We start from the raw sequence: 25901 nt of genomic DNA, 5'->3' as shown, positions 1-25901 counted from the left end.
TTGCACGCCCCTTTGTGCCTCCTCTGCAACCAGCCAGTCCTCTGAGGGGAGGAGCTGATTTTATTCAGCTTCATTCTTTTCCTACAGCTGCTGGGTGAGTGGTCAGCACATAACAGGTCCTCAGCAACGTCTGTTCACTGCATAACGTGAACGTAAGTAGAATCAGGGTGGTGGGCACTGGACCAGAAGTGGAAAGTGGGGAGTCCAGCTTTGTCTCTATCTCTGAATGACTCTGAGCAAGATACTTGAATCTCTGAACCTCAGTTTACTCATAATGAAAATGTGCCTGACAGCAGCTGTCCCAACTACCTCACAGAATTACTGAGAGACTCAAAGGAAGGAACAGATGCAAAAACCCTTTAGGCAACGGAAAGTCTGCATAAGGGAGCTTTCTGGAATCGGAAGGTTGTGAAGCCTTATCATGGGTCCTCACTGGGTGAAGGGCAGACTAGGGGACATTGACAGTGGTCCGCCTCAGAAGCCCTGTTTTGATGATCCAGTAAATAGAATGAATAGATTTTGATCCTTCTTTTGAATCTGAACGCCGCTGTAACTAGGGACCAGCTCAGTGACTGCACCAAGCCAATACGGAATGAGCTGGAGGAGACTGGGAGGACAGGGACAGATCACACATGCTGAGGACAAAGCCTGAGACAGGCAAGCCTTGTGGAAGTCCTATAATGGCCCTAATTTTTGCCTGCTATTCTCTTGGCCACAAAAGATCACAGACCAGTTACTATAGCAACAATTCTCTCCATGAGGTGTCCATGTTAGGAAGGAGATGGAAGAGATTTCCTTATTAAAAAAATAAGAAATAAATAAATAAATTAGGTTTTCAGATATATTTGCCCTCTGCCCAAAGCATTGCTCCTTTTATAAGAAGAAAGAAGCAGCTGTTATCGCAAATGTTTCTAATTCCTAGTGGTTAAATTTTCAGACTCTCATTTTAGACTTAATGTAGTTCACGCTTGTTCTAATACATCCAAAAGGAATGCATTTTCTTAAGAGGCAAATCAGTGTGAAATAGGGGACAAGGATCATAAGACTAGTGGCAGGAGTCTTGTCCGCCTGGGCTGCCCTCTGGCCCGGGAGAGCCCAGGCACCCTGTCCCCCAGACCTGCGTCCACCATGAAGCCCAGTGGCATCACCTCCTCAGCCCTTCCTTCCGACCCCCAGCTGCAGGCCTTTCACAGCGGTCTCCTGGAGCACAGCCAGTGTGGAAGGCTCCCTGGATCCTGTGGTTTCACTGGGTGGGAGTCTCCCGCAAGGAAGCTATGTGGGTCTCAGCGGCTGCCTAGGCAGGCAGACTTGGAGAGCTTTGGCTGGGGACCAGGCCCTGCTGCGCCTAAGGTTTCGTACTTTTCATAATAAGCTTTATATGGCCTCAGAAAGGTCAAAGGGAAAGGACCTCCAAACTTGGGAGAGTGTGCGCCTGTGTGCATGAGTGCGTGAACCTCTCCCTGTGAACTTAATTCAGCTTCAACAAAGACTCTCCTTTAAAGTTAAGGACCAAGATATCAGGTGTGTGCAGTCTGACAACCCTGCTGAATGAAGCCGCCCAGAGAACCTGCTGGTCTATGTGGGGAGACTGCTGAGTCAGGAGCACACATGGCGGGTAGGGACCCAAGGGCCTTGGGAACACAGAGCCCGGGAGGTGACTGCCATAAGGGCTGACCTTCTCCCCTGCAGAGAAGAGCAAAGTCAGAACTCTGCAGACTGGCTGACGGGACACTAGAGGAGCCCAGGGCAGGAGCAGTGGGGACTGCAGGACAAAGCCTACCCCGAAGTCCCCACTGAGGATGTGCTGGGCTTCTTGGAACGCCCCCCAGGGCTGGGGCACAGGGAGTGCCCAAGGGATGGAGGGTGGGTTCTAGGAGGCTGGGGGAGGCCTGCCTGGAGTGTCATCAAAATCAGAGGTGACAGTGATAGACTCACATACATCAGGTGTGGCTTACAAAAGGGACAGGTGGTCGGGTGCAGACAGCTGGGCCCTAGTAGGGGAAGGTGGAGTCATCCCACTCCAGCTGGGCTTGCCTGGCTCCAGTCTCCCCGTGTCTGCCCCTGCCCATCCCTTCCTCCACCTCCTCCTCGTCGCTGTCATCTGAGTCGCTGCTGCTGGAGCTTACGTCTTCTTCTACTTCCTCCTCCTCCTCTTCTTCAGTTTCATCTTCCCCACGCCCTGGTGCTTCATGTTTCTGGATGTCAGGAAGAGAAGAAAAATGCTCGTCAGGGCCTGAGGAGAGGCCACGTTGGAGCTTCTATTTCTCTCTCCACTATGGAAACATTTAAAGCCCTTTGAAATGCCTTCCCCTTAATGCTAAACCCTTGTGCCTGGAAGGAAGGTCCTCTGGTGAAAAGTCAATCAGAGGGTCGAGGACAAAGACAAGAAGGAAGAGCAAATTCCAAGACGTGAGTTCAAGGTAAGATGAGTGTTTTAGACACTAGACATTTAAGGCAATTCCACACATGACTTAGTAAGTCTTCCAGGCCAAGGCTTGTTTTCTGGCATTACTGGAGCCTGTTGATATGAGCTTGCCAAATCTTCAGTGTTTGCTTCTCAGTAAGAGAATGGCATTTAAGCTTGTTCCCCTTTTCCAGACAGGAATATAACATGTCTGGGAGCAGGTCTTCCAAGCCAAGACTCAGGTGTGCTGCCCCTCAGAATCATTCCTCTGGGAAGGACTAAGTTCATGGTCCTCATCTTCCATGTCTACCCCTCACCCTCTGACCCTACCCCACTTTTTTCTAATCCCATCTCTGCTTCCCCTAGTTTTTTGTGATTCCAGGCAAATCTTCATTCTGGATTTGTTTTGATGAACCAGCCATAAAAGTTTTGTGTCCTTTCTTGGCTGAGTCCCATCTCTGGAGTGTCTTCACTTCTACCTTTGCTTCCTCCAAGTCCTACCCATTCTTCAAAGCCTCCCTTAAGCTAACCTCCTCTGAGAAGTCTTCCCTGAACACACCATCCCCAATGACTCTCCCTGCTCATGCTTCACAGTAGGCACAATCTTGCACACATTCAGGCTGCTCCAGGATTGGTGGTTGTTTCCCTCACCCAAGGCTCAGTGCTTCAAGGGTGGCGAAGCTGGCGTCTCTGCAGTGGCGGCTCAGCACTACCCACTGCACGTGCTGAGCTATATCGACACGCTGGCTCTGAAACCAGAGCGTGAGAACAGCTGAGGGGGGAACTGGGGATGAGGCTGGGATAATTTTCTTTTCATTTCTCAGTGAATCCTCCTGATCGTCCCCTGCTTTGTTATTCTTGGCTCTATCTCCACTTAGTATCCATGAACAGGTCGAAAGGCATGAAGCCCTGGCCTCCCTTGATAGTCATATGCCCAGGCCAGGGGCTTTGGACACTCATGGGTGGACTCTGGGGGCTGCTGGCTACCTGGAAAGAGGTGAACTTTAGAATCAAGCAACTTGGAGTGTGACGATCGGCACCGCCATTGCCAGCTCTGTGAATCTGAGCACTTCACTTTCCTCTCTGAGTTGGCTTCCACCTTGCTAAATGAGGAGGATGACTCCTACTTCACAGGTTGCTGGAAGATGAAATGAGATGTGCATCTAGAGCATGCTGTGCAGTGTCAGGCATAATGGGGGGCTCAATAAATGGCAGCTATTAATGTATTTCTGTTTTAACCTATTCTGAGCCCTTAAATGAGCTCTGCAGGCAGTATGGAGAAAAGCCATCTAATTTACATTGTTAATTAATCAAAAATTCAATGCTGAGTCCCCAAGTGTTAGCTCCGAGCTAAATATAATGGGGGTGACAACAGATAGACACCACATGGCTGTTTGCCTTAAGAAATGTCTGGTTCTGTTTGTAGGGTGAGAGCAATTCACACGTTTTTAATCAGTGCGTGCAGTTGGTGGGAAAGGATGGTCCATTTATGTTGAAAAGGCTGGGGGAGCTCAGAGAAGGTGGGGATCAGTGGGGCCGGGCTGGATGGGGCAGGGCTTCTGGTACAAGAAATACAGAACTGGGTGGAGGGGAGCCATCCCATGCGAAGCTCCTGTTCCGCGTGAGGATCACCTCCATGGGGTTGACTGTGATAGTGAGCGCAGAGTCGTCCCAGTCCATCTCGGCCTCCTTGGCAGCCTCGGTCTCCTGGGTGAAGTGCTGGTGGGCGATCCGGACCCGGTACACGCCCATGGCCACCACAAACACTAGCATGCACACGGAGATGATGATGACCACCGTGGCGACGCTTGGGACCACTGGAATGAGAGAGGGATTGCATGACACAGTGAACTAGCTCACTCTAGGGCACCAGGGAGCACGAATGAAACATCCATGCATGGGTTAAAATCTGCCCTAATACTTCCCAGCTGTAGGACTCTGGGTCAGCACCTTACTCTGGGCTTCACATTTATCATCTATGTGATGGACTTCATAATTCTTATCCCTTGGGTAGTTGTGTGGAGCGAATGAAATAATCTGCGTGAGCTTCCACATAGGCACATAGTAGGCAGTTAGTAAATGCAAGTTCTTTTCTACCTCTTGCTTCTTCCCTCACTTTATAGGGCAGCTCCCACTGAGAGCCAGGCACTGTGGAATTTAGCAGGCACAGACACGGTGCCCAGCAGAGAGTAACACCATATGGCAAGTGCGGGACAGTAGTATGGGTAGGGGGCTTTGCACCATGGTGCACAAGTGTGTATATGTAAGCATGTGTAAGGGGTTCAGGGAAAGCTTCCTAAAGGATGTAGCTTTGAGGATGGTCTAAAGGGACTTGCACAATTTTACCCCAGCCCTTTGCACTAACCTCTGTTGTTATATATTGTCTGAAACTCCTTGTGTACCTGTCGGGTTCCCTGCTGAGGCTGCGTGAATGCTTCTGAGCCAGGGTCCACAGCTTCTCCACTGTCAGCTCCCACCCTCAGTTCTGGGCACCTAAGGCCGCTGCACCTTAAATGTCTGTTTAGTGATGCTCTTGAGTTACAGTGATCACCTAGTGTCCTGAGGTCCCTCCCGCCAGGTGACCTACCTGAACTGCGCTGGACGCTAGTCCGAGACTCGGGGTGCTGGACAGACTGGAGGAAGGGAGGCTGCACGATAAGGTGATTGACGTGCTCCTTGTCTGAGGCTCTGACCTCGTGGAGGACATTGACCTGGGAAGAGCAGGGCGAGGTGCTGTTGACCAGGAGTGGCAGGTAGGTGCCAGTGGCAGGAGTCCTCCCGAATAAAGAAAGGAAAGAATGGGTGAGCCTGGGGTTCCCTTACAACCACAGGACTCGCTCACCTCCAAGTTGAAATCATTGCTGGTGTAGCGCCCATTGAGTTCCGAGCACTTGATCCTGAACCTCCGGGCCTGGAGGGAAGCTGGTCGCCAGTTGCGGTAGCGGATGTGACGTAGCACCTGCTCATAGCGGCCCATGGAGCCCACACCTGTGCCAAGAGATAATACCTGTCATAAAAAGGCAGAAGAGAAGATGGGGGAGATAGGCTGCAGCTGCTGGGGCTTGTGGGTCTCCTGAATTTGGTCAGACTGAGAGCTGGAGGTATTTAGGGGCAGACAATGTGCTGAAGCAAAAGTTCTGAGGAGCCAATTAAACTGATCCACAGGATTCCCCCATAGAGTGGGCTCAACCAGAGTTGAACGGGTTTGACCAGACTGGCCTCAACCTGCCAAATGTTGCTGTAATATTTGCTGAGATCAAATAAAAGAGAAGGCAGCCATTTCATTTCTGTAGATTTCTGCAGGAGTAGGGATATGGTCCAGGATCTCAAGATGCTAGAGTAGCTCACTGAAGGAGGGGCCAGAAGTCCATGCTCTGAGGTCAAGGGTCCCCACTTGACACTGCCTTCATAGGTGATGGAGTGCCACCACACACATGACTCCCTGGATGAGGTCACTTTAAGAGGAGGCCACAGGAAATGGGGCTGAGGGAGGCCTTACCGTAGATGGAATAGCCTGCCGTGGAGTTGGTGGCATCGAGGTGTCGCTGATGGAGCTCACTGTGGTTAAGCTCCAAGCACTCCTGTCTTGGGTCCAAGTCCCCTCCCAGTACCAAAATGTCACAGAAATCTAAGTTATGAAGCATTTCTTCTAAGACTGCTGATTTGGGGGCTGCGGGAAGACCGACACATGGAAAACATAGGTGTGAGGACCAGTTAGACAATGGAGGAAGATTGCATATCATTTCCCTCCTCTGTGGCTGCCCCCCACCTGCAGGTGAAGCTTGGATCAGAAGAGCCTGTGTAACCCTAAGTACCACCTCCGTGGCTTGGATGGATGTCCAGGCAGCCCCTGAGGTTGGGCACCAGGGATTTGTGTGAAGACATGAAAACAGTAATCAAAAGATGAGAACTGGAATACCAGTGCTATTATTGAGAATCTGTGTAATGTTGAAGAAAATACCTACCCCTCGATTTCCTCATCTGTGAAGAGGGCAAGGGTCTTGAGCCAAATGAAACGGTGTCTGGCCCATAGTAGGTGCCCAATAAGCAATAGCTCCCATTCGAGGCCAGAGGTAAGTGCCCCTCCACCCTGCTCTTGCACCTTTCCCCATGTGGTCATGGTGTGTATCTGTTGCCCTTGGTGGACTTGGACATTTCCAGGGATGGAAACACTTTTTGTGACCGAGTCCTCAGTATCCAACCCAGGCCCTCGCATGGAGCAGCGTTACTACTCATAGTTCAAATAGAGCTGCATTGTTAATACAGTTCAGTACTTAAGTAAATTAGTCCCTGACTGATTTTCTGGGCCCTAAATTTCCAAAAAGGATGTCTGAGCTTTTAAATGCCAGGCAGGTTGGCAGTATTAACTTATTGTAAAATCTCACCTTCAAATAAAAGTGATTGGTATTTATGGAGTGATTGCTGTGTACCAGGCACCGTACAAACAAAACACAGACAGACATTAGAGGGGGAAGGTCCAAGGGTGGATTGCCCGGGATTCCACAGGATAGTGGGGGAGGAGCTGGGGCAGAAGGCATGACTTTCTGATTCCACAGTTTGTAAAATCGTCCCCTTTGGGCCAGCGGTCTCCAACTGTTTTGATCTCGCAGCTTGTCATTAGAAAATTTGTGAACCGAGATTGCTGAAGTAAGTATATTTATTTACTTATAAGATTAATAATTTTGTTCATTATGAAATATTTATAAAAATAGAACTTAAAGAGGATTTGCTAAAGATGAAAGAATTTTTTATTTGAATTTTTTAGTGATACCAAAAATAATTTTTGTTCTCACAAGATATATATTATTATAAATACTTTGATATGCTTAATTGTTACATGCTTGCTATCTCAAAGGCTTCACGTGCCATTAGCAAAATCTAAATGCACATTAATATACACTAAGACAAGGTCTAACATAACAATGTTTATGTGTATCTCTATTTCAAATGGTCTTCTCATGGTTAGTGGGTTTTTTGCCAGCTTCTGGTCAGGATGGGTTAGAACATCCTTGCTCCTATCTCCCCATGTGTTTGGCTAATGGCTCACCCTGAATAGGGGACCATTTTTTCGTTGTTTCCTTGTGCACCGTGGGTAGTTTCTTTTATCTGCTCTTTCCTTGATTCCCACTGTGCTGAGGGGACTGTGCCAGGCTCAGGGACTCAGAGGTGAATCAGCCATGGTTCAGCCCTTATGGAGCTTCTGGTCATATTTAGTAACATGACAAAAGTTGTTTGCATGGTTGGGGTTGTACTGAACAGAGACATAATCCAGTTCAGGGGTCAGACTCGTGGTGGAGGAAGCCTTCTGGGGGATGTGTGGAAGGTAGAGATGTTTGCCAGCAATAATGAGAACAGGAAGGGCCAGGAACCTTCCAGGCAGAGCGAAGAGTAAGAGCAAACGTGTGAACTAACACAGAGATGTGTGTGTGTGAGTGAGAGAGAGAGAGAGGTATGCACAGGGGAATTGCTTATCCTTTGTACTGAAACAGCACAAAGCGTGGGTCAATGGGGGCAGAAGACGAAGCTGGAGTGGGTCCTGCTTGTTTAAGACACCCATAACAATGACTGCTCTAACAGCAATAAGAGTAAAATTTTGAAGGCACTAACAATAGGTCTCGGGCACTTGGCCCTGTGCTCTGCAAGCACCTCTCATAAAGAGAAGGGAAGACAGGGACCCCAATAACTGCTTCTCCCTGCGTAGCCTGTGTGTTGTTATCAGGCCTAGTAAATCCAGCGCGCAGTCATGGCCGGCAACCACTGAGGTCAGAGGCTCTTTTTCTCTCTGATTTTAGCCACAAAATGAGGGGAAGAGGGAAGATCACATGACTTACTGCACCTTGGAGTGTAACTAGGAGACTGCCCTGCCCGACAGGTGGTAAAACGCCATCTATTTTGTAGGCTAAGAAGGGCTGCTTTGTGAGTCATGCCCCTTTTGGCTAGGACCATGGTGATTTAAGGCAATGGATGATTAAGCCTAGTCTAGAAACAGCCCCTCAGGGATTCAGGTTCACAGGCACCAGCAGATCATTAGCAGCTGCTGTTGGACAGAGAGAGAAGGGAGGGGGGTTGAAAGTATTCTCTCAGAGGAGGCAGCGAAGGACAGTTCTCAAACCGCAGTAGATCTGACCTGAGGTTTTCCTCCCTCACCCCCTCTCTCCCTTCTTTTTCCTGCCTCCCTCCACCCGCCTCGAGCCAGCAGCACATGCTGTAGCTTTCAGTGCAACTAAGCGTTTCTCCCTGGCAGATAATTCTGATCACTTTCACTGAACAGCCCGCCCAATAATGAAAGGACAACTGGAAAGTTCCCTGAGAGCTTAGAGTAATATTGATGAACAAGTCTTTTCCATGTATCTATTAGGATGCAGTAATGTTTTTTATTTTGTGCTTCTTTAACTTTTCCTCTGATTGTCAAAATAATAACACAACAGAACATTTTGCAGTAGCAGAAAAGCGAAGGGGAGCAGAAACCAATTGGCGCTCAGGCTTCTCAGATCATGTTGCTGCTATTAGTATACGGTGGGTTTTCTTCCGGGCATTTTCCTTTGTACTTTTTTCTTTACATGGTTGAGATCAGTCTATGCATAGATACTCTATAATTTGCATCTTGCTTTTTGTCACTTACCATTTAGCATAGATGCCTTTCCTCCAAGAACGCAGCACTTGTACAGTGGTACCTTGGTACTCATAGGCTTTAGAACTTGTCAAACCTGGCACTCACAGCATTTTGACAAGAAAAAATGTTTCAGCACTCAGCGTTTGCTTGCCCCTCATTGCACTTGCTAGAGCTTGCATGAATCACAACGCCACCCGGCAAGAGAAAATACTTCATCAATCGTTGCTTGCTCGCCACTCGGAACAAATTAACGACAAGTACCGAGGTACCACTGTATAGGGTACCATGATTTGCTGAGCCATTCATTCCCTTCTTGTTATTTATCTCTGTTGTTTCCAGGTTAGTTTGACTGTTTTGCTATTGTAAATACCTTGCTACAGGCAACAACACTGTTGTTCATAAGTGTGGTTTGCCTTGGCCGTGAGAACTTAAGGCTCACTGCCCACACCCAGGATGCACCTGTACCTGTGGTCTTCGAGTCACCTGGGGCCTCGGCTTCGGCAAAGGTGCTCACAATCTTGATGTCGGGGAAGAGGGTCACCCCTCTGGCACTTTCGAATTGGGCGGCGGGTCTCCAGAAGCGGTCCGTGCCCCGGAGTGTGATCTGTGGCTCAATGGCCTGCAGCACCATCACGTAGGCATCCACGTCGGGGATGCTGATGCACACGTCTTCTCCAAAGCACCTGGAGAGCACACAGTGGAACCATCCATCATGCAGCCATGGTCAAGGATGCGTACAGCCACCTCTAGTCCTTGACAAGGCATCCTGATTGCCTAAGAGTCTCCGGGATGTCAACAGACATTTAAGTTTAAAGACATATTACAGTCAAAACGACCAGCAATCTAGGGACTTAAAAAGATTGGCTCCTGGGAGAAATGGGAATTTTCTATACCAGCAACAAGTAACCATTAAACCTTTAATTATCCTTTAACAAAGTAATCAATGGCAACGTTAATTAGATAGCAACTGCTTGTTTTGTGCCTTAGGATTTGGTAAGCAAATTGTTTGTCTCACTGGTTGGTTATAGCCGTCTTACTAAGTGTGACCACAGGGCTAAACTCTCCCGCCACCGCCTGCGGGTTCTCTCTCTCTGAGGCTATCACACCAGGGCGCCAGTTCCAGGTGTGCCGGTGGAGCGCCGTTGCCATCATGCTCCTCTTTCCTGATACGCTGCCTCAAAGCACCCAGGGAGCAGAATGGTGTGATGACAAGAGCGAAGTCCAGGAAATTAGACAGGCAAGAATCCATGGCCTGGCCCTGCCACTCCTGGGCTGGGAGACTCTGGGCAAGGTGCTCGGCCCCTGTGAACCTCAGTTTCTTCATCTATAGCACGGGAATGACAGTAATGGATTACCTTATAGTAATAAGGATTAAATATGGTAACTCAGAAAAGGAGCAGACCCAGAGGCTGCATCCTCGTTGGAGCTCAGTAAATGTTGACAGACTTGATGCTCTCATGAGACCTCATCAGGCATCTTGTCATTGGTACCCTCTGCTGGTCATCTAGGCCTAGACCTGGGCTACAGTGAGAACCCCAGGGTCCCAGTGGATGCCCTGGGAATGCCAGGTGGGCTCCAGCTGGCAGCAGCCGTCATCCTGCATCCCTTGGGAAAGCTTCTGAGAAAAGGGTAGGCAGGGAGGGCCCCAGGTTTAGCTACTCTATCTTCTCTGAGTGAGTGAGGTGTGGGAATGGCGGTGGGTTTCCGATCCCAGTTTTCTTTGGCCTTTTCTGCACCAACCCCACAGTTTACAGAGGACACCCCTCCCTTCGCCAGTTATGGAGCCTGGGCGCTCTTCTTTGCTGCAATGTGTAGCTGACCTGGGGGTGCCTGCTCCCTACCCTAGGCCTCCAAGGTGGGCCTGTGGAGTGCGTGGGAGGAGCAGTTCCTCCACGGAGAGAACTATTGAAGGTCATTGCTGTCTGTGGGCTTTATCCCGGCACCTGTCTCAGACCCCGGCAAGGGGCAATCAGCAAACCCATATTTCCCATGCTTGTTCCTGTTTTTCTGGGTCCTTCTCCTGGCTCTAGGCACCAGGTGATACCTTTCCACCTCTCAGGAGTTTTTCTGGAGTCCCCTTCCTAGCCGTCTGTGGCAGCTGCTGCGGCTTAGAAACGATTACGATAGGTCTATAAGGGAGATATCCACAGGCTTCAGTAATAGTCTCATCTCTTTGAATTCACTGCTCTCTGAGGACAAGAACTGTGCCTTTGCTTTCTCTTGCACACTCATGGTATTTAGGAGCTCTATGGGCTGAGTTGGTTAATTTAAATAATCAACATTGGTCAAGCGCCTACCATGCACCAGACACTGTACCCTTAAATCATACCACTTAAAACCCAGCTTTCCAAGAATTTACAGAAAACACTACCTAGTAGGCATGAAATCAGATACAGAAAAAAACAGAAAGCTGGATGTGAGTTAGCAAAACAACAGGATGTTTTCTTTAAGGAGAAAACCAAAGAATAACTGGGGCGTCCTCATAGGGATAGCAGAGATGCTGGGAACAGCGGAAGAGAGGTGACCCCTGTTTTGCAAGGGGACCATTCCCACTGCCTCAGCCTGGCCCTGGCTGACAGGTTTCCACTCACTGGACTTTGGAAGAGACTTTGAGGCGCCGCACACCCGCAGTCGGGAACTGCCTGGAGTTGATGTAGGAGACCTTCTGCAGGGCGCGGTTGATGTTCCCGATGTCATCACCTTCCATCACCAGGACGGACTGCGAGGGGTTGAAGTGATACTGGAAAACAACAGGGTATTCCAGGAGAGAATGACCAACAAAGTACCCAGCCTCATGGAGACCCTCCATCTCTGTGAAAAGGCCATGAAGGGCAGCAACTCCAAAACATCTGCCAGTGCAGCAGCTGTGTGCACAGATGGCCGTTTACGCCCTCAAGCCATCCCTGCTAACCCTTGGTGGGCTCCAGGGCTCTCTCCTCCAGGGTCCCCAGGGGTTATAAACACCCACAGGACAGAATTCTGAAATCCCAGTCAGAGTGCTCTTGCAGCTCGGTCATCTGCAGGTAGCCCACGCTCTGTGCTGCTTTGAAGTCCTGAGCAGAAACTTCCAGGCATTGGATTGTTTATCCCTCAGCCACAACCCAGAACTCGAGATTCTGGCTCCTTTTGCTGTCCCTGTCTTTGGCCTTGATCTGCTCTTCAATTCACCCTGCACTTCACTTTCTGACCCATATGCCCCATCATCTCAGCTTCTAATCTTACAGCTCATATTTTAGTTAATAGCTTTCCTTTTTTTTTAGATCCGATTCTTTGTCTTGCTGCTTGGTACTAAACTCTGGTTTCCTACGAATTTTACTCCCTTGCTGTTTACACACTTGCCAATTGCTTTAGGTTTATTATCTATTCATTCCATTCTGAGTCCCTGCTACCCCACTTTGGTGAAGGCCCAGGGGCTACACTGTTCCCCACTGAATCACGTGGGTTCTCAAACCAGATAAACTAGATAGAGACTTCTGCTTCTCCATGTACTCGCTATCAGTTGTTCTTCTTTGAATGGAACATGGAGAACAACTTTTGTACTGGGCTGGGTTTGTGATCTTGACATACTTCTGAGCAAGCATTACTAGGACCTGTTATTAATAAGATGCCAGGAACATATCTGTGGATTCAGATTATGTATCCAATGCTCATGTGACAGGAAAGAGAAACATGAATATATTTTTATGTACCTACTCATCAACTATTACTTTAGAATAGATAATATATTCACATGGTTCAAATGTACATATGTGCTAAATTAAAATGTCAATCTTAATTCCTATCTCCTATCCACTCGCCTTCTCCAATCCCATCCTATAGGTAATCACTGATATACTAATTTCTTAGTGACAAATTGCATTATTGTTCATGATTAGTTGCTCCCCGCCCCCGGTGAGAGGATTATATTGTACATGCCTGTTCTATTGTCAATAGGCTTGATCATGTGACTTATCGTATCCTTCCCTGCTGGACATATCTTTTGCCCTGTTTCACTCAGTAGTGGTGACTTGCTTGGCAACAAAATGTGGCAGAGTATTGCTTGGTTGACACCCATGGGGAATATTATTTAACAGCCAGTTCATGGTTTGCTATGTTGCTTTCCCTCTGCCATGAAATCTGCAAAATTCCCTTAGGGGTCTGGTCCATCAGCCTGGGTCTCACAGTGACAGTGCTGTGAATCAGAGCTGCAGCCTGTCTATAATGGACATGCAGTGTGAACAACAACAAATAGTTGTTATATAAGCTACTGAAAATAGTAAGTCATTTGTTACTACAGCAAAATCTCACCTATTCGGACAGTTCTACTTAAGCATTCTTATAAATACATAATTGATGAATACAGATTTCCATTATGCCCTTTTCTTACACTAAAGGTAACTTTTTTACGTACTATAGATACTATACTATATATATTTTTTAAACTTAGCTCATACCTTGGAGCTCTCTCTGTATCAGTACATATAATGTTTCCTTATTCATTTTTATAGCTGTATTGTATTATTAAGTAAATTAATTTTTAACCAGTCCACTAATATGAACATTTGGGTTTTTCCAATCTTTTTCTAATAATGCTACAATGAATATTTTTGTACATGTAACATTTCATAAGTGGATAAATATACCTGTAGTTATTCCCTACAAATGAAACTGTTAGATTAAAGAGTATATGCATTTAAAATTTTGAAAAATCTTGCCAAATCCCCCATTGCTAGGGATTGTATCAATATACACTCCGCCTCACAGTGTATGGGAATGTCTCTTTTCTTAAAATCTCAGCAACAGAGCATGCTGTCAGATTTTGATAGGTGATATATACCATGTTAGTATAGTTTTAATTTGCATTCCTCCTGCCAGGAGGAGACCGAGTATTATGTTTTCATGGGCTTAAAGAAAAATCTACCCATTTGAGCTTTTCTCTGATATGACTTGTATGTCTTTCTAAGAGTTCTCTGCTCTGTGCCTGGGCCCAACAGGAGGTGGGTCTCTCACGAACACTGTGGTGACAATGACCCACGTAAGTCCCTTGCGTTGTGGCGGCCAGCCAACTGATAGATTAATCTCTGTCTCCTTCAGGGATCCTGTGCATGTTTCTTTGTTGCCTCCTCCTTGAGGCTTCCTCATCGCCCCTCATTTAGGTCCCCAGTGGCCTTGTACAGTGCTAATGAAATGGAATTAAAACTGTTACAGTGCAGTGACTATGAGCTCAGTGAGGACAGGGGTACTCTGACCCTCATCCCTGGATCCCAGAACCTAGTCCTAGTGCTCTGTAAGCCCCTGTTAGATGAATGAGTGAATGGCACCCCCAGCCTACATTTTACTCAGTATCATCTCCTTTTACCCTCCCAAAGGACTCTTTTATTTTTGGCAGTCACTTGTCTTTTCAGTCAAGCCTCTGTGGGAGTCATTGTCAAGGCTCATCGAACCCTCTCCTCCTCTCCTTCCAGGGCATCGTGCTGACCGCACTCCTCGGCTGCTGCACCAGTCTCGGGCAGGGCCACGTGACTGCATCTGACCAATGAGATGTGAGAGGAAGTGATACGGGAGCTCTGGGATGAAGTGGTAAAACGCCCTGCAGGATACTCCGGACTTTTTCTGCTCTGGTGGCCAATGGCGTTCTAGGCAGAAATCTCACTTGACCTGGCCTTAGTGTGAGAGAAAAATGAACTTTTAAGCATTAAGCCACAGAGATTTTTTAGTCATTTGCTACTGCAATCGCTTAGTCCATTGGAGGAATTCAGCTCTTCCCAGGCACGATTCTCACTTGCTGAGGCTGTGTGGCTTCCCTGAAAGCTGACCGGCGTGAGGACGGCCATCCCCCATTCTGGTACAAACTGCGGAGTACAACTTTGGATAATATACTGGACTTCTTTTTTCTGGACTTTATTTCCGCACTTACAATAATGAGGCTATTAATAGCTACCTGTCTAGGGCTTAAGTGAGAAAACGCATATAAAGTGTCAATTTATGGTAGGTTTTATCATAATTCTGCACCGAGTCTTTGCCTGTGTTGGTTCCCCTGCTTCACTGCACATCCTGCTCCACGATCCTGCTCCCTCCTGCCCTGAAACCTCGAGCAACGTCTCTCTGAACCCTGACGTCTGGCCACAAGCACCACTCCCCGTGCTGGATGCAGGTGCCTCTAGCACATACGCAGGCGATGCTGCAGTCAGCGTCTGGCTGGCTTCTCTCTTGCCCTGGATGACTCACTGGCTGCCATGCACTGGTGAGTCATTATACAGAGTGGGGGCAAAGGTAGGTTTACAGTTATTCATATGGAAAATAACATAATAACTAATAAATAATAATATAAGAATAAACTCTGTTTTATGTACTCAAAACTGTGAACCTACTTTTGTCCCACCCTGTAGTTCTGAGCGTTCACAGATCACCAGATTCAGACTTGAGCAGATTCAAGGTCATCCACCTAAAAACACCACTCATGTTCCCACAAGGTTTCCTGGCCCGCCACCACTCCTGCTATAGTACAGTTCTGTGGTGCTGTTGCTGCCTGCCTGCCTGTCTGCCGCCCCCGGCAGACTGTGCGCATGCTGAAGGTAGGGTCTACTGACTTCTCAGCATCATCAGAGTCTAGCACATGACAAGCACGAGACAGAGGGATGACCGTGCAGAGGAGGCCAATCTCTAAGCTTCACCTCAGGGCTACACAGGAAAGCGAAGCAGTTCTTACATAAGAACGGATCAGCAGTAACGGGTGGCAGTCAGCAGAAGGCCCACTCCCACCGCACCGAGCTCGGGACAGCACGTGTGAGGGGGTGCGCTGGGTCTCCAGCTAACACCCTAGTCTTCTTGCCCGCGCATCCCGCAGGCTGCCATGGGGCCTAGCCCTCAACACAGTTCCTGCAATCAATAAGACCATTGTGTTTTGTTTTTAAACTTCAGCGTTCACAGCTCTGTGGCATGACTGAGGGTTGGTCTTTGGTGCTGTGGGACCTAGGGTGATACTGGCATTACCACAGGGGCGGGGGTGGCTCCCTGGGGACCCAGCAATGGGTGACAACATTCACTCTGCCCAGGAAAGCTGTGCTGTAGCCATAAGGAGTCCTTTCTTTAAGCCAGGAAGCTGCTAGATGGGGGCCCTTCCAGAGTGGTCACCAGCCACTTCACTGGCTGGGACACGGGTAAAATTCCTGCCCAAAGCCCTTGCCTGTCCTTCGAGGTCAGGCTGGCCATGGCAGTGCAGGCACTTTGCCACTTCCTTGGATACCTGTCAGCCTCTCTGGGCTGGGCCAGACGATTTGCCAGGCTAGAGGGTCCTCGGCGACAACTGTCACCCATGCTTACTTTTCAAAAGAAGGTGGGGCAGCAGCAATGCCAAGTGCAAAGCCAGCCCAGCTGGAGACAAAAACTGATTTTTTGAGAGCCTATTTATTAGGTTTGTTAGGGGGTATCTATGTCTGTATCTATATCTATGTCTACGTCTATATCTGTGTCTGTATCTGTATCTATTTCTCACCTATATGTACATCTTTGCTATGTCTAATACATAGCTATATTATATGTAGTATATGTAAGTATGTATATACAGGTATACATAAAATTCAATTCTTACAGTATCACTGCAAAATAATGTTAAGTCCATTTTTACATGAGGGAATTGGGGGCTTAAAGGACAGAAGTCCCTTGCCCAAGGTCACACAACCAGTGATATATCCGCATGTGATTTGAACCAAGGATTGCCTTGCTCCAAAGTTCCCGCCCTTTCCGGTTCTTCCACACTGTGCACCTGACAAACTGGCAGGGATCGTGCTATGAGGTTTGGAACACGGAATCCTGCAGCAATGTGGCTGTTCCATAGTGCCTTGTATTTATACAAGACAGCAGCCACCGGCCCCCCTCACCCCCCCGCATTTAATGAAGCCAGACATGCTGGAGAGAGACTCGTAGATAGGCAGGATCCAGGGGAAAATGAGTAAAAAAGAGAAAATGAGCTGGGGCCTGTGAGCAGACAGGAAGTTTCTTTAATGGCTGGATGACATCACTTCTTTCAAATAGCCAGAGAGGAGGGAAGGGGCCAGGAGCTGGTAAGGAAAATAGCAGTCACTATTCAGAAACAAAATGAGGGATAAATAGAGGGGAGCAGGCAGGCAGGAAGTTATACTCATTTTAAGAATGCCTCCAATCCAAGTTTGGACAAGTTCTTAAGCCCCAATCTCCTTATTTCTGAAATGGGGTCATACTATTTAATTTGTTGTGCGGAGTAGGGATAATGAACTTAAAATAGCCCCATTGGGTGCATTGTGAATTGTGTTTTGTCATTAACTTCTCACACAGTGCTCCAGTTCTTGTTGGCTGCACCCGAAGGATGTAGAAGGGTCCTTTGCATTGACTGGCTATATGGGGTGGCATCCTGGAAAGCCAGATTACTCTCCCCTGCCCCCCACAGCTTTTTGGGCCACTTTGTTTAGCACCTCCTCTTTTCATAGGCTATGACTGCTATGTAGAAATTGTGATGGTGCTCAGTTTATAAGTCTAAGATGTGTGGCTTTTAAGTTCAGCATCTTCGGTTCACTCATTCTGCAGTGCTTGGAATTCAGAAACTGAGCCCCCGTGGGATGATCCAGCACAGAGAAAGCCCACCCAGGGGTGGGGAGCAACTTCAGAATCAGACAGAGAGGGGAGGGAGGATTGGAGGACAGATTTCTGCATCACTGGCTTGACAAAACACTAAGGAAACAACACAACCAGTAGGTCAAGGATCCAACCCCAGGCTCTGCACATAGGGATATCAGTGTGAAATGTGCCATGAAGTGCTTGCCTGGACCGGCTGCTATGACATAGGCTGCCATTCCACTATGAGGCAGTCTTGTGAGTTTCCTCATGTGTGTGCATGTGTGTATTTAATGCATGTTAAACAATGTTCTGGAAAGCCATTTTTGCTTTACCCTGCCTGTGTCTCCCCTATCATGCCCCTCGGACGAAGTCTCCGGTGTAAGCGCCCTAAACCCCACACCTGCCCAGATCGTGCCCCCTTGCTTGGAGTACTTCATGGCTGCCTGGCGCTGACAGAAAAAAAAAAGAAAAAAAAGGAAATACCTACACATAGTTAACAAGACCCCATGACATGGCCTCTGCCTACCTCCCTGGGCACACTTTCTACCTTTGGTCCTGCATTTTGGGCACTTGTAACACAGGCCTTCGAGTTCCAGAGAGCGCTGTGGGGTTCCTCAGCCCTCCATCAAACTCCGGCGCTTGGCTCTGCCCAGAGTGACTGCCCTGCTCTCTCCCCCTCCTCTGCCCCTGCCTTTTGCCTGGTTGGTTCCTACCCATCCCAAAACATTCTGCTCAGATTTTGCCTCCTCCAAGGAGCCTTCATTAACTACCATTCCCCCAGGTTCCGGAGCTCTGAAGTAGGACTGAGTCCCCTGAAGACATGAAGCTTGGGACATTTATTTTTCTGTCCCTCTACCCAGCCGAGAGCTGAATACTTGGGTGTCCAAAGACTGTTTGCTGACTCAGTTGTGACTTAGATGAAAGCACAACGTGCTCAGATCACGAGCCCCTCCAGTCTACCACACATCAGAGCTGCACCAGCCCCACCTGCAGCTTTGGTCAGAGGGCTCCATGCTGGACAGGCGCTCCCTGTCCTGGAGAAGCAGGCCCAGGGCAGGGCGGGCAGGGCGGGGCTCCAGAGGCAGCCCTGGGTGGGCAAGGGAGGTGGGCTGGGAAACCTCTGCTCTGGTCACACCCTCCTCGGCATTGACTAAGAAGGGAAACTTCACAGCTACTGGGGCCTCAGGGGGCTGTCCTATGGCCCTAGAAGGAGGGCTACCTGCCTTCCAGAGAGGAGGCTAGAGGGCTGCCTGTTCTGAGGGGGCCTTTATGATTGAGTGAGGGCTACCATGATGTTTCTCCTGCTCTTTGCCCAAGCACCCAGAGGCTCCAGGCTGGCAGGTGCTCCCGAGATGCAGCTGAGGCCAGAACCACCCCCACCTGTCAGGGAGGAGCTTGCTGAGGCATAATCCTCCACGTTCTATCCACCCGGCATGAGGCACTTTTCTCAGAATGCAGCTTTGCTCCTCTTGGACTATTCAAATATTTTTATTATGCATGATGAAAATCGTGGATCTCTTTACATTCCTTTTGCTGGCCAGAGATTGCTCGGGGCTCAATCTGTGTCTCAGCTAAACGATGAAAGACCCAGCGACCTCCACATCTGCTTTCTAATTCTATCCCACCGGGAATGACCTTCCTTTCCAATCTGTATCTTGTATGATCCAAAGTTTTTATTTTAAAAAATAGCTTTGAGTATATTCCTGCATGCTGCTTCAGTGCCTTTAGGGAACTAAACAACAAAGCAACCAACCAACAAACAAGAGAAGTATAACAACTCCCTTCAGGTAGACACTGAACATGTGCCTACTTTTGGGGAGTGAACTGATTATTCCTCCACAAAGGTTTCATTTAGGAATTTCAGGACATGGCGGCAGGAGTCCACCATGGAGTGGCAGTCACTAAACTCTCCGCTGTGGCTGTGCCTTTGCTGACACCATCTCTGTGCAAGTGCCCAGGAAGGGACTCCCTTTCCTGGTGTGCACTGGCCCTGGGCAGCCTCCTTCTCATAAACCTCAGGGTGATGCTAGCTCCTTCCTTACCTTTATTCCTTGGCCGAGGCTTTCCAGGGAATTAATATCCAGCCCTTCCTTGCAGGCCTGCAGGCAGGAAATCACCTTCTGACTCTCCATTTTCCCAGGGCGGATGGTGAGGCTGGCCAGGCTGCCGTGGAAGAACTGGGCAAACCGTGGTTTGGTGACTTCTCCGCCTACAAGATAAAAAAGCACCGTTATTTGCCCTGTGGAGACGGGGTACAAAACACTGCTTCAAGGCACCGCCTGGCAATGGAGCCAAGGACACGGTGACTGTGGGCAGATTCTCAACAAGAGGATGTCATTTGCAGCCAATACCTTGGCACTCTCAACTGCACCTGATTGAGGAATCCTAGAAGTTCAGAATTTTAAAATAGTTACTTTCAGAGACCCAAACTATTTTAGAAGACAGAAAGGCCCTACAGAGTAAAAGTAGGAGGGAGAAGGAAGCTACTGTTGATTAAAAGCCTGTCGTGTGCCAGGCCGTGTGCTAGGGACTTCGCCTGTAAGCCTGAAAAGATGGTATCATTGTTTCGAACTGACTCCTGAAGAATCCCGAGACTCAGAAAGGCTGAGGGACTTGCCCCAGGACTCACAGCTAAACGCTGGAGCTGGTACTCTTGTCCTGGTCTGTTTGACTTCAAAGCTGGCATTTGCTCCCCTATGTTCCACTGAGAGGTTGGCAGGCACTTGAGGCCCCAAATCTATAGGCGCTGGCTCTCTCAAAATGAGCTAATTTCACATCCACCCAAATTCAGGTTCTCTGGCCAATAAGGGCTTTCTTGATTCTGTTCCACCTCTGACTTTCTGCTCCTGTTGTCTACGGTGCTTGGCTGACTGAACAGAGTTCTGTCTGAGCTGGCGTCCATTCTTCAGCATGTGATATTTCCAACGTCACTTGTGTTGCAAAGCCAGCCTGGAAATTACCTGCTCATATGTTCTCCATGGTTTTCAAAACCGGGCCTCCCTAAAGTTCGTTTAAATCTTCACCTCCACTGTGAGGCCTTCCCCACTGACTTCCCTGAGCTCAGACCCCTTCCATCTCTGGGTGGCCTACACCAACACTCTTAGCCTCGATCTTGCACTTCCATTTGTTCAGAGAAGCAGAACATATAGGAAAGATTAATTGGTGTCAAACTTTGGCTTTGCTAATTCCTTGAGAAGGTTTTGTAAGCTCTCTGAGCCTCTGCTTGCTTGGAGGGGCACTTGGGGATTTTACCCCCTGGTTCTCCCGCGCTTGCTCAGCAGTCCCGCAGCTTCCCCAGTGCCTCTGCTCCCGGCTCCTGCAGTGCAGGGCCCCCAGCTTCCTCAGTGCCTCTGCTCCCAGCTCCTGCAGTGCAGGGCCGGCAGCTTCCCCCAGCACAGTGTGTGCCAGTGAGACACCTCCCTGTGAATAGCTTTCCTGATGCCACAGAGGGTACATCTCTGAAAAGTTCTGCCTGGGTGACGCCACGGTGACTTCACTGCCCTTCAGCGAGCCCGCTGTGCCAGCAAAGCCTGGACCTCAGTGTTGGGGGGAGGAGGCAGAGGGATCTTCCTAGGGCGCCCTATCTCAGGCCTCTAGGAGTGGATGCTCCAGGTGCCCGCATTCCTATATTCTTGAGTTCTTTCTACGTCTTAGGAGCCAATCCTTCATTATTCCAATCTGGTGTTACAGTTTATAATTCTTTCTATTTTTCTGTTCAAATTACTGTGTGGTTTCTCTCTCCTGACTGGGTCTGAACTGATACACCCTCTGTGTTTGCATGCAGACCTTTGCTCACACCCATTCCTCCTTGCATCGAGATACCACCTCCAAACTGCTCACGTTAGGCATATCTGCTGATTCTTTAGGGCACTTTACACCCTCTGTCCCCTGCTACTTACAGAAATCTTTCATGAGCCCCCACCTGCCATGCCCTCCCCCTGTCCTCAGCCCCCTGGGTCTTAGACCATTGACAGTTCATTTTCATGTACCCCTCACAACCCAGCAGCCTTAGTTACTGGCTTATGTGTATTTTGTGTCTTCACTCTCTTATGAAGATGGTTCTCAACCTTGACTGCACACTTTAATCATCTGGGGATCTTTAGAAAGACAAACAGGTCCTGGTGTTGAGTCTCACCCTTAGAGCTTGAGGCCAAGTAGTGTAGGCGCAGGGGTGTCCAACCTCTTGGGCCTCACTGGAGGAAGAAGAGTTGTCTTGGGTCACATGTTAAATACATTATGACACGGAATCACACACACACAAAATCTCATAGTGTTTTAAGTAAATGTACGATTTTGTGTTGTGCCGCATTCATAGCCACCCCAAGCCGCACGCAACCCTTGGGCCACAGGTTGGACACCTCTGGTGGGTTTTAAAAGCTCCTCAGGTGAGTCAAACATGAAGTCAAGGTTAAGAACCACTGAGCTATAGGGTTCTTGAGGTTGGGCCTTCTGCAAATTCCTCATGTGATGTCCTTCCTTTATGCCACTCTCAGGCTTGCTCGCACCACTCCTGACACACTGCTGGGATTTATTTAAGCCTGTCTCTTAAATGGCAGGGAGCACTCATGCATTATGCATTTTAATGAAAACAACACTGAACAGGTATTAGAGGCTGAGGGGTGAAACAGGCACTTTACATAAGTGGCTCATTTATTCCTCTCAGCAACACAGGGCCCCTTGTGTTATCCCGGTGTCTTGCACTCTGCCTGGCACACAGCAGACGTTTCATCGTTGTTTGTAGAACTGCAGTTAAATACCAGAAAAGTGGTGGGCCTTGTGGTGTCTCTCCGACATCCATCTCACCCCTGCCTTCTTGCAATGGCAGCTCTAGCCCTGAGGTTGGAGGGCTGACTCAAGCTCCAAGCGTGGATTCTGTTTAGTCAAAGCCAGTCAGGCTTTCCTGTCTCCATTGCTCCAGTGACTGAATCAGGCATGAACTTGGGGGCCAGTACCAAGGTGAAGCCATTCGGCACCTGGCATCTGATAAGCCATGGCTGTTGATTCAGGAATAATCATGAGACCAAATTTAGGCCAGTGAGCTGGGAGGAGAAGCCGACAGGCTGCTTCTGAGAAAAGAGCTTCCATTTTCTCTCCAGAAAGCTTCTAGAACCTATTCTTGCTCTCTCGCCCTGGAACGCCAAGAGCTGCTGCAGCCATCTTGCCAGCAGACCAGGGCCAACCAAGGCAATGCGTGGAGGAGGGCAGAGCTGGGAGAGCCAGAGCAGGCTGAGCAGAACCCTGAGCGGCCTCCCCGCTGCTCTGCCGAGGGACGTCCTCAGTCGTGCGAGCCTGTCATCCATCGTCACAGTTTAAGCCATTTTGACTCACTCTGTCATCACTTTCCACCCCAAACACCTCACGTTGGAAATGAGAGAAGTCCACGGGGAACTTTAAACAGACCTGGCTTTGAGGAATGGTCTGAGATGGCCATAGCTTGAGGGCATGAGGAGCCAATTTGGGGCCTTCTGTTTTGGGCCCTGAAAGCCCCCCTGCCCCTCAAAGTCATTAGCATCTTCTTGCCCTGGCAAAGGACACTTCTGTGGACCTCCAGGAAGAAGGGCGTGAGCCTGGGTGTGAATGGGAGAGCTGCCACTTTCCAGGGCGTCCAGTGGTCATCTTTGCCACCATCGTGTCCTGGGTGTAAACTATGTTTCTAACACCATGTGAGGTCCTCACATCCATTATCTTACTGAATCTTCATCAAACTCTTGCGGGGGTGGCTACTTATTCTATAGTTATAGATGGGCAAATTCAGGCTTAGAGAGGAGGAGTAAGTCACCTAGGGCCACAAGAGTTGGAAGTGGTGAAGTGGGGGCCTTACCGTGCGAGCACATCCATCCACGCAGAGGACCAGCTGGGCCGTCCCGGTGACACCGGCCGGCCCCGTCCAGTGAGGCTCAGGGAGAGCCCATGCTGGCATGTCTTCTAGCCCCACTCAACTGCTCACTTTGCAGCTCCATCCTTAAAGACCAAACTTTGCAACTCTTGTGGCTGCTAAGTCATTTTTCTACACACTATTTTCTCTCAGCAAAGCATTCACATTCAATATTTTTGACTCAAAAATCCCAGATCTGTGATATACTCTATTTATCAGTGATGCAGCTCCAGGAAATCAATTCAATTAGCATTTTGCAATAGGAGACCAGCATAAAATTTGAAATATATTTGCACTCAGGGGTTGTTGTGATGCGGGATTTTAAAATATAATGGATACATTGAAAATCTCTTTCTTTTTACTATCTAGAGTGTCTGCATATACCACATGGCTCCTCTGTTAGCATTTAGATATAAACATGCTCATGAATTATTTTAAGAAAAAAATAACATGATTTCTAATATAAAAAAACCTTCTCTAAATCTTTGTGAGCATGATTTTGGATTCCTGAGGCTAGATCTGCACATAATTTTAAAGTGTTCGCTGTATGCCTTGCCTTCTGCTAGATTCAGTTAATTATAGGATGTGGACCACGCTCTCCAGGAGCTTTCATTTAGCTGGGAAAATAAAGTATAAAAACTGGAAAAATACAAAAGAGTAAATTGCCAACACAATAGATGTTCCAAGGCAGAAGAAGATTAATTTTCAAACAAGAGATACAGATAATGTGGCCAACAGATCACAGAGGGGAAAAATAATAGCCATTATTTATGAGGTTCTTAAAACATGGCAAGTTCTTTAATATGCTGTTTTATTTCATTCTTTTTAAAAAGTGCATTGGGTTGACATTGGCTGCATTGTGTGCCCACCACCCAAAGTCAAACCATCGTCCATCACCACATATTTAGCCCCTTTTACACTTCCCTGCTCCCCTCGCCTCCTTCCCTCTGCTAACCCCCAGACTGTTGTCTGTGTCTATTTTATTTAATATTTAAGTGGTAAGATAATACTTTTGAGACCTTAGCCTCTATTCGTCTCATTTCTCCCCTCCTGCCTCCATCGCTGGCTTGTGCTCAGTGCCAGAGGGGGGACTGGGACGAGAAGAGCAGGTGGGCTTGGAGTGGAGTCTCTTCCCCAGTTCGTTTCCAGAAGACTAAACTCTTAGGAGGTCAGGGAGATCTGCGTATGGATCCACCCTGAGGAAAAATGGAGGAAGAACCTCTGGATTCCCCCAGACTAGGAAATGATCCCCCACACCCGGGGGGCATGAGGGAGGTCAGACAACTGAGGTGCAGAGTAAGGGCACCTGAGCCTGTCACCTGGCTGAGCCCTGGCAGGAGTGTGGGATGCTGGGGGCGGATGCTAGCCTGGGTATCTGGACAGATGAACAGATGGTCTTACAGAGAGAACACGAGGAGCCGTGAAAATATTTCTATGGCCCTAAATCAGGCAAGGAAACACTGAGAGAGCTGCCAGTCCTGAAGGACCATTAGTGACTGATGACCTGAGTGAGGACCATTTCAAGGGACAGCTGCATAGAAAGATGAATTGGAGGCCGCTCAACACCCCAGCGCCATATAAATGCCCCTCAAATTGGCTGGCACCCTAAGGAAACGGGAGAATTCCAAGTTTGCCAAGGTTAAGTCTCCCCCACTCTGATGGAATAAGGGCTTGAAATGAACCTAAGATGGATGTGAAAAAAACTAATCTTTTTCTTTATGAATCCAGATTCTTCCCTCCTACACTTGCAACTCCTTTAATAGATTATGTTTTCAAAGTTAAGTTACTTGTCCAAGGCTATACAGTCAGAAATTAGTGAAGCCTAGATTCAAACTCAGACCTTTCTTGCTCCCAAGCCTTTGATCTGCATGCCACACAGTGACACTTCCTGGCAGATTTCTTGGAGGTATAATAATTGGGCTGCTCCCTAAGGATGGGACAGGCTGGAACTGACACACTGCTGGGGGAGAATGTCCAATTAGAGTGGGTTCTGTGGGTACTGAATGAGTTCAGCAGCAACTCCCAATGATTTGTGCCAAGTTTGCTAGGAAACATGGTTGTCTTGAAAAGTAGTAGCATCTGCCAAGCGTGATTTAACATAGCCTGTGTTCTTGCGAGCCAGAGTCTGCACAGGGAATGAATTCCCCCTTAGCTTTCTTTCAAGTGAGAGGTAGGGCCCACCCACTCTAAAAAGAGCTCTGGATCTGTAATGGCCACTTTCAGTATGAGGAAAGGATCAATGTGTACAAATGTACTCGGTCTCCTCCCTTTGCAAAGCATGTGCAGGCTCCTGCTGGTCTTTTCTTTCCTGCCATCATTCCCATAGCTAGTTAGTTTGAGAGACACACAGAAAGGATTGGGGGCCATGTTCCCTCCTGTGTGAGTCAGAAGCTGCTCTGTGCATGGCTGGTTGATGGGGACGCCTCTCAATGAACACA

General features: G+C 48.4%; 1 protein-coding gene across 1 annotated transcript in view; it reads right to left on the bottom strand.

Annotated features, from left to right (window-relative positions):
- Positions 1-1012: 1012 nt before the first annotated feature.
- The window catches only part of CLSTN2 (calsyntenin 2), a 564551-nt gene continuing 539662 nt past the window's right edge, over positions 1013-25901 (bottom strand). The window contains exons 10-17 of the mRNA XM_054595487.1: positions 19631-19797; positions 11609-11757; positions 9483-9700; positions 5904-6074; positions 5247-5392; positions 4992-5115; positions 4037-4221; positions 1013-2195 (exon numbers count right to left, since the gene is read on the bottom strand). Of these exons, the coding sequence (XP_054451462.1) occupies positions 1992-2195; positions 4037-4221; positions 4992-5115; positions 5247-5392; positions 5904-6074; positions 9483-9700; positions 11609-11757; positions 19631-19797 (1364 nt within the window). The 3' untranslated portion in view covers positions 1013-1991. The remainder of the gene's footprint in view (positions 2196-4036; positions 4222-4991; positions 5116-5246; positions 5393-5903; positions 6075-9482; positions 9701-11608; positions 11758-19630; positions 19798-25901) is intronic.

The sequence above is a fragment of the Pteronotus mesoamericanus genome, unplaced genomic scaffold (assembly GCF_021234165.1).
Source record: "Pteronotus mesoamericanus isolate MK-2021 breed Mesoamerican mustached bat unplaced genomic scaffold, CSHL_Meso_final scaffold_54, whole genome shotgun sequence".
Classification (NCBI taxonomy): domain Eukaryota; kingdom Metazoa; phylum Chordata; class Mammalia; order Chiroptera; family Mormoopidae; genus Pteronotus; species Pteronotus mesoamericanus.
Note: the sequence above shows the minus strand (reverse complement) of the source record. Positions and strands in the feature narration are given on the sequence as shown.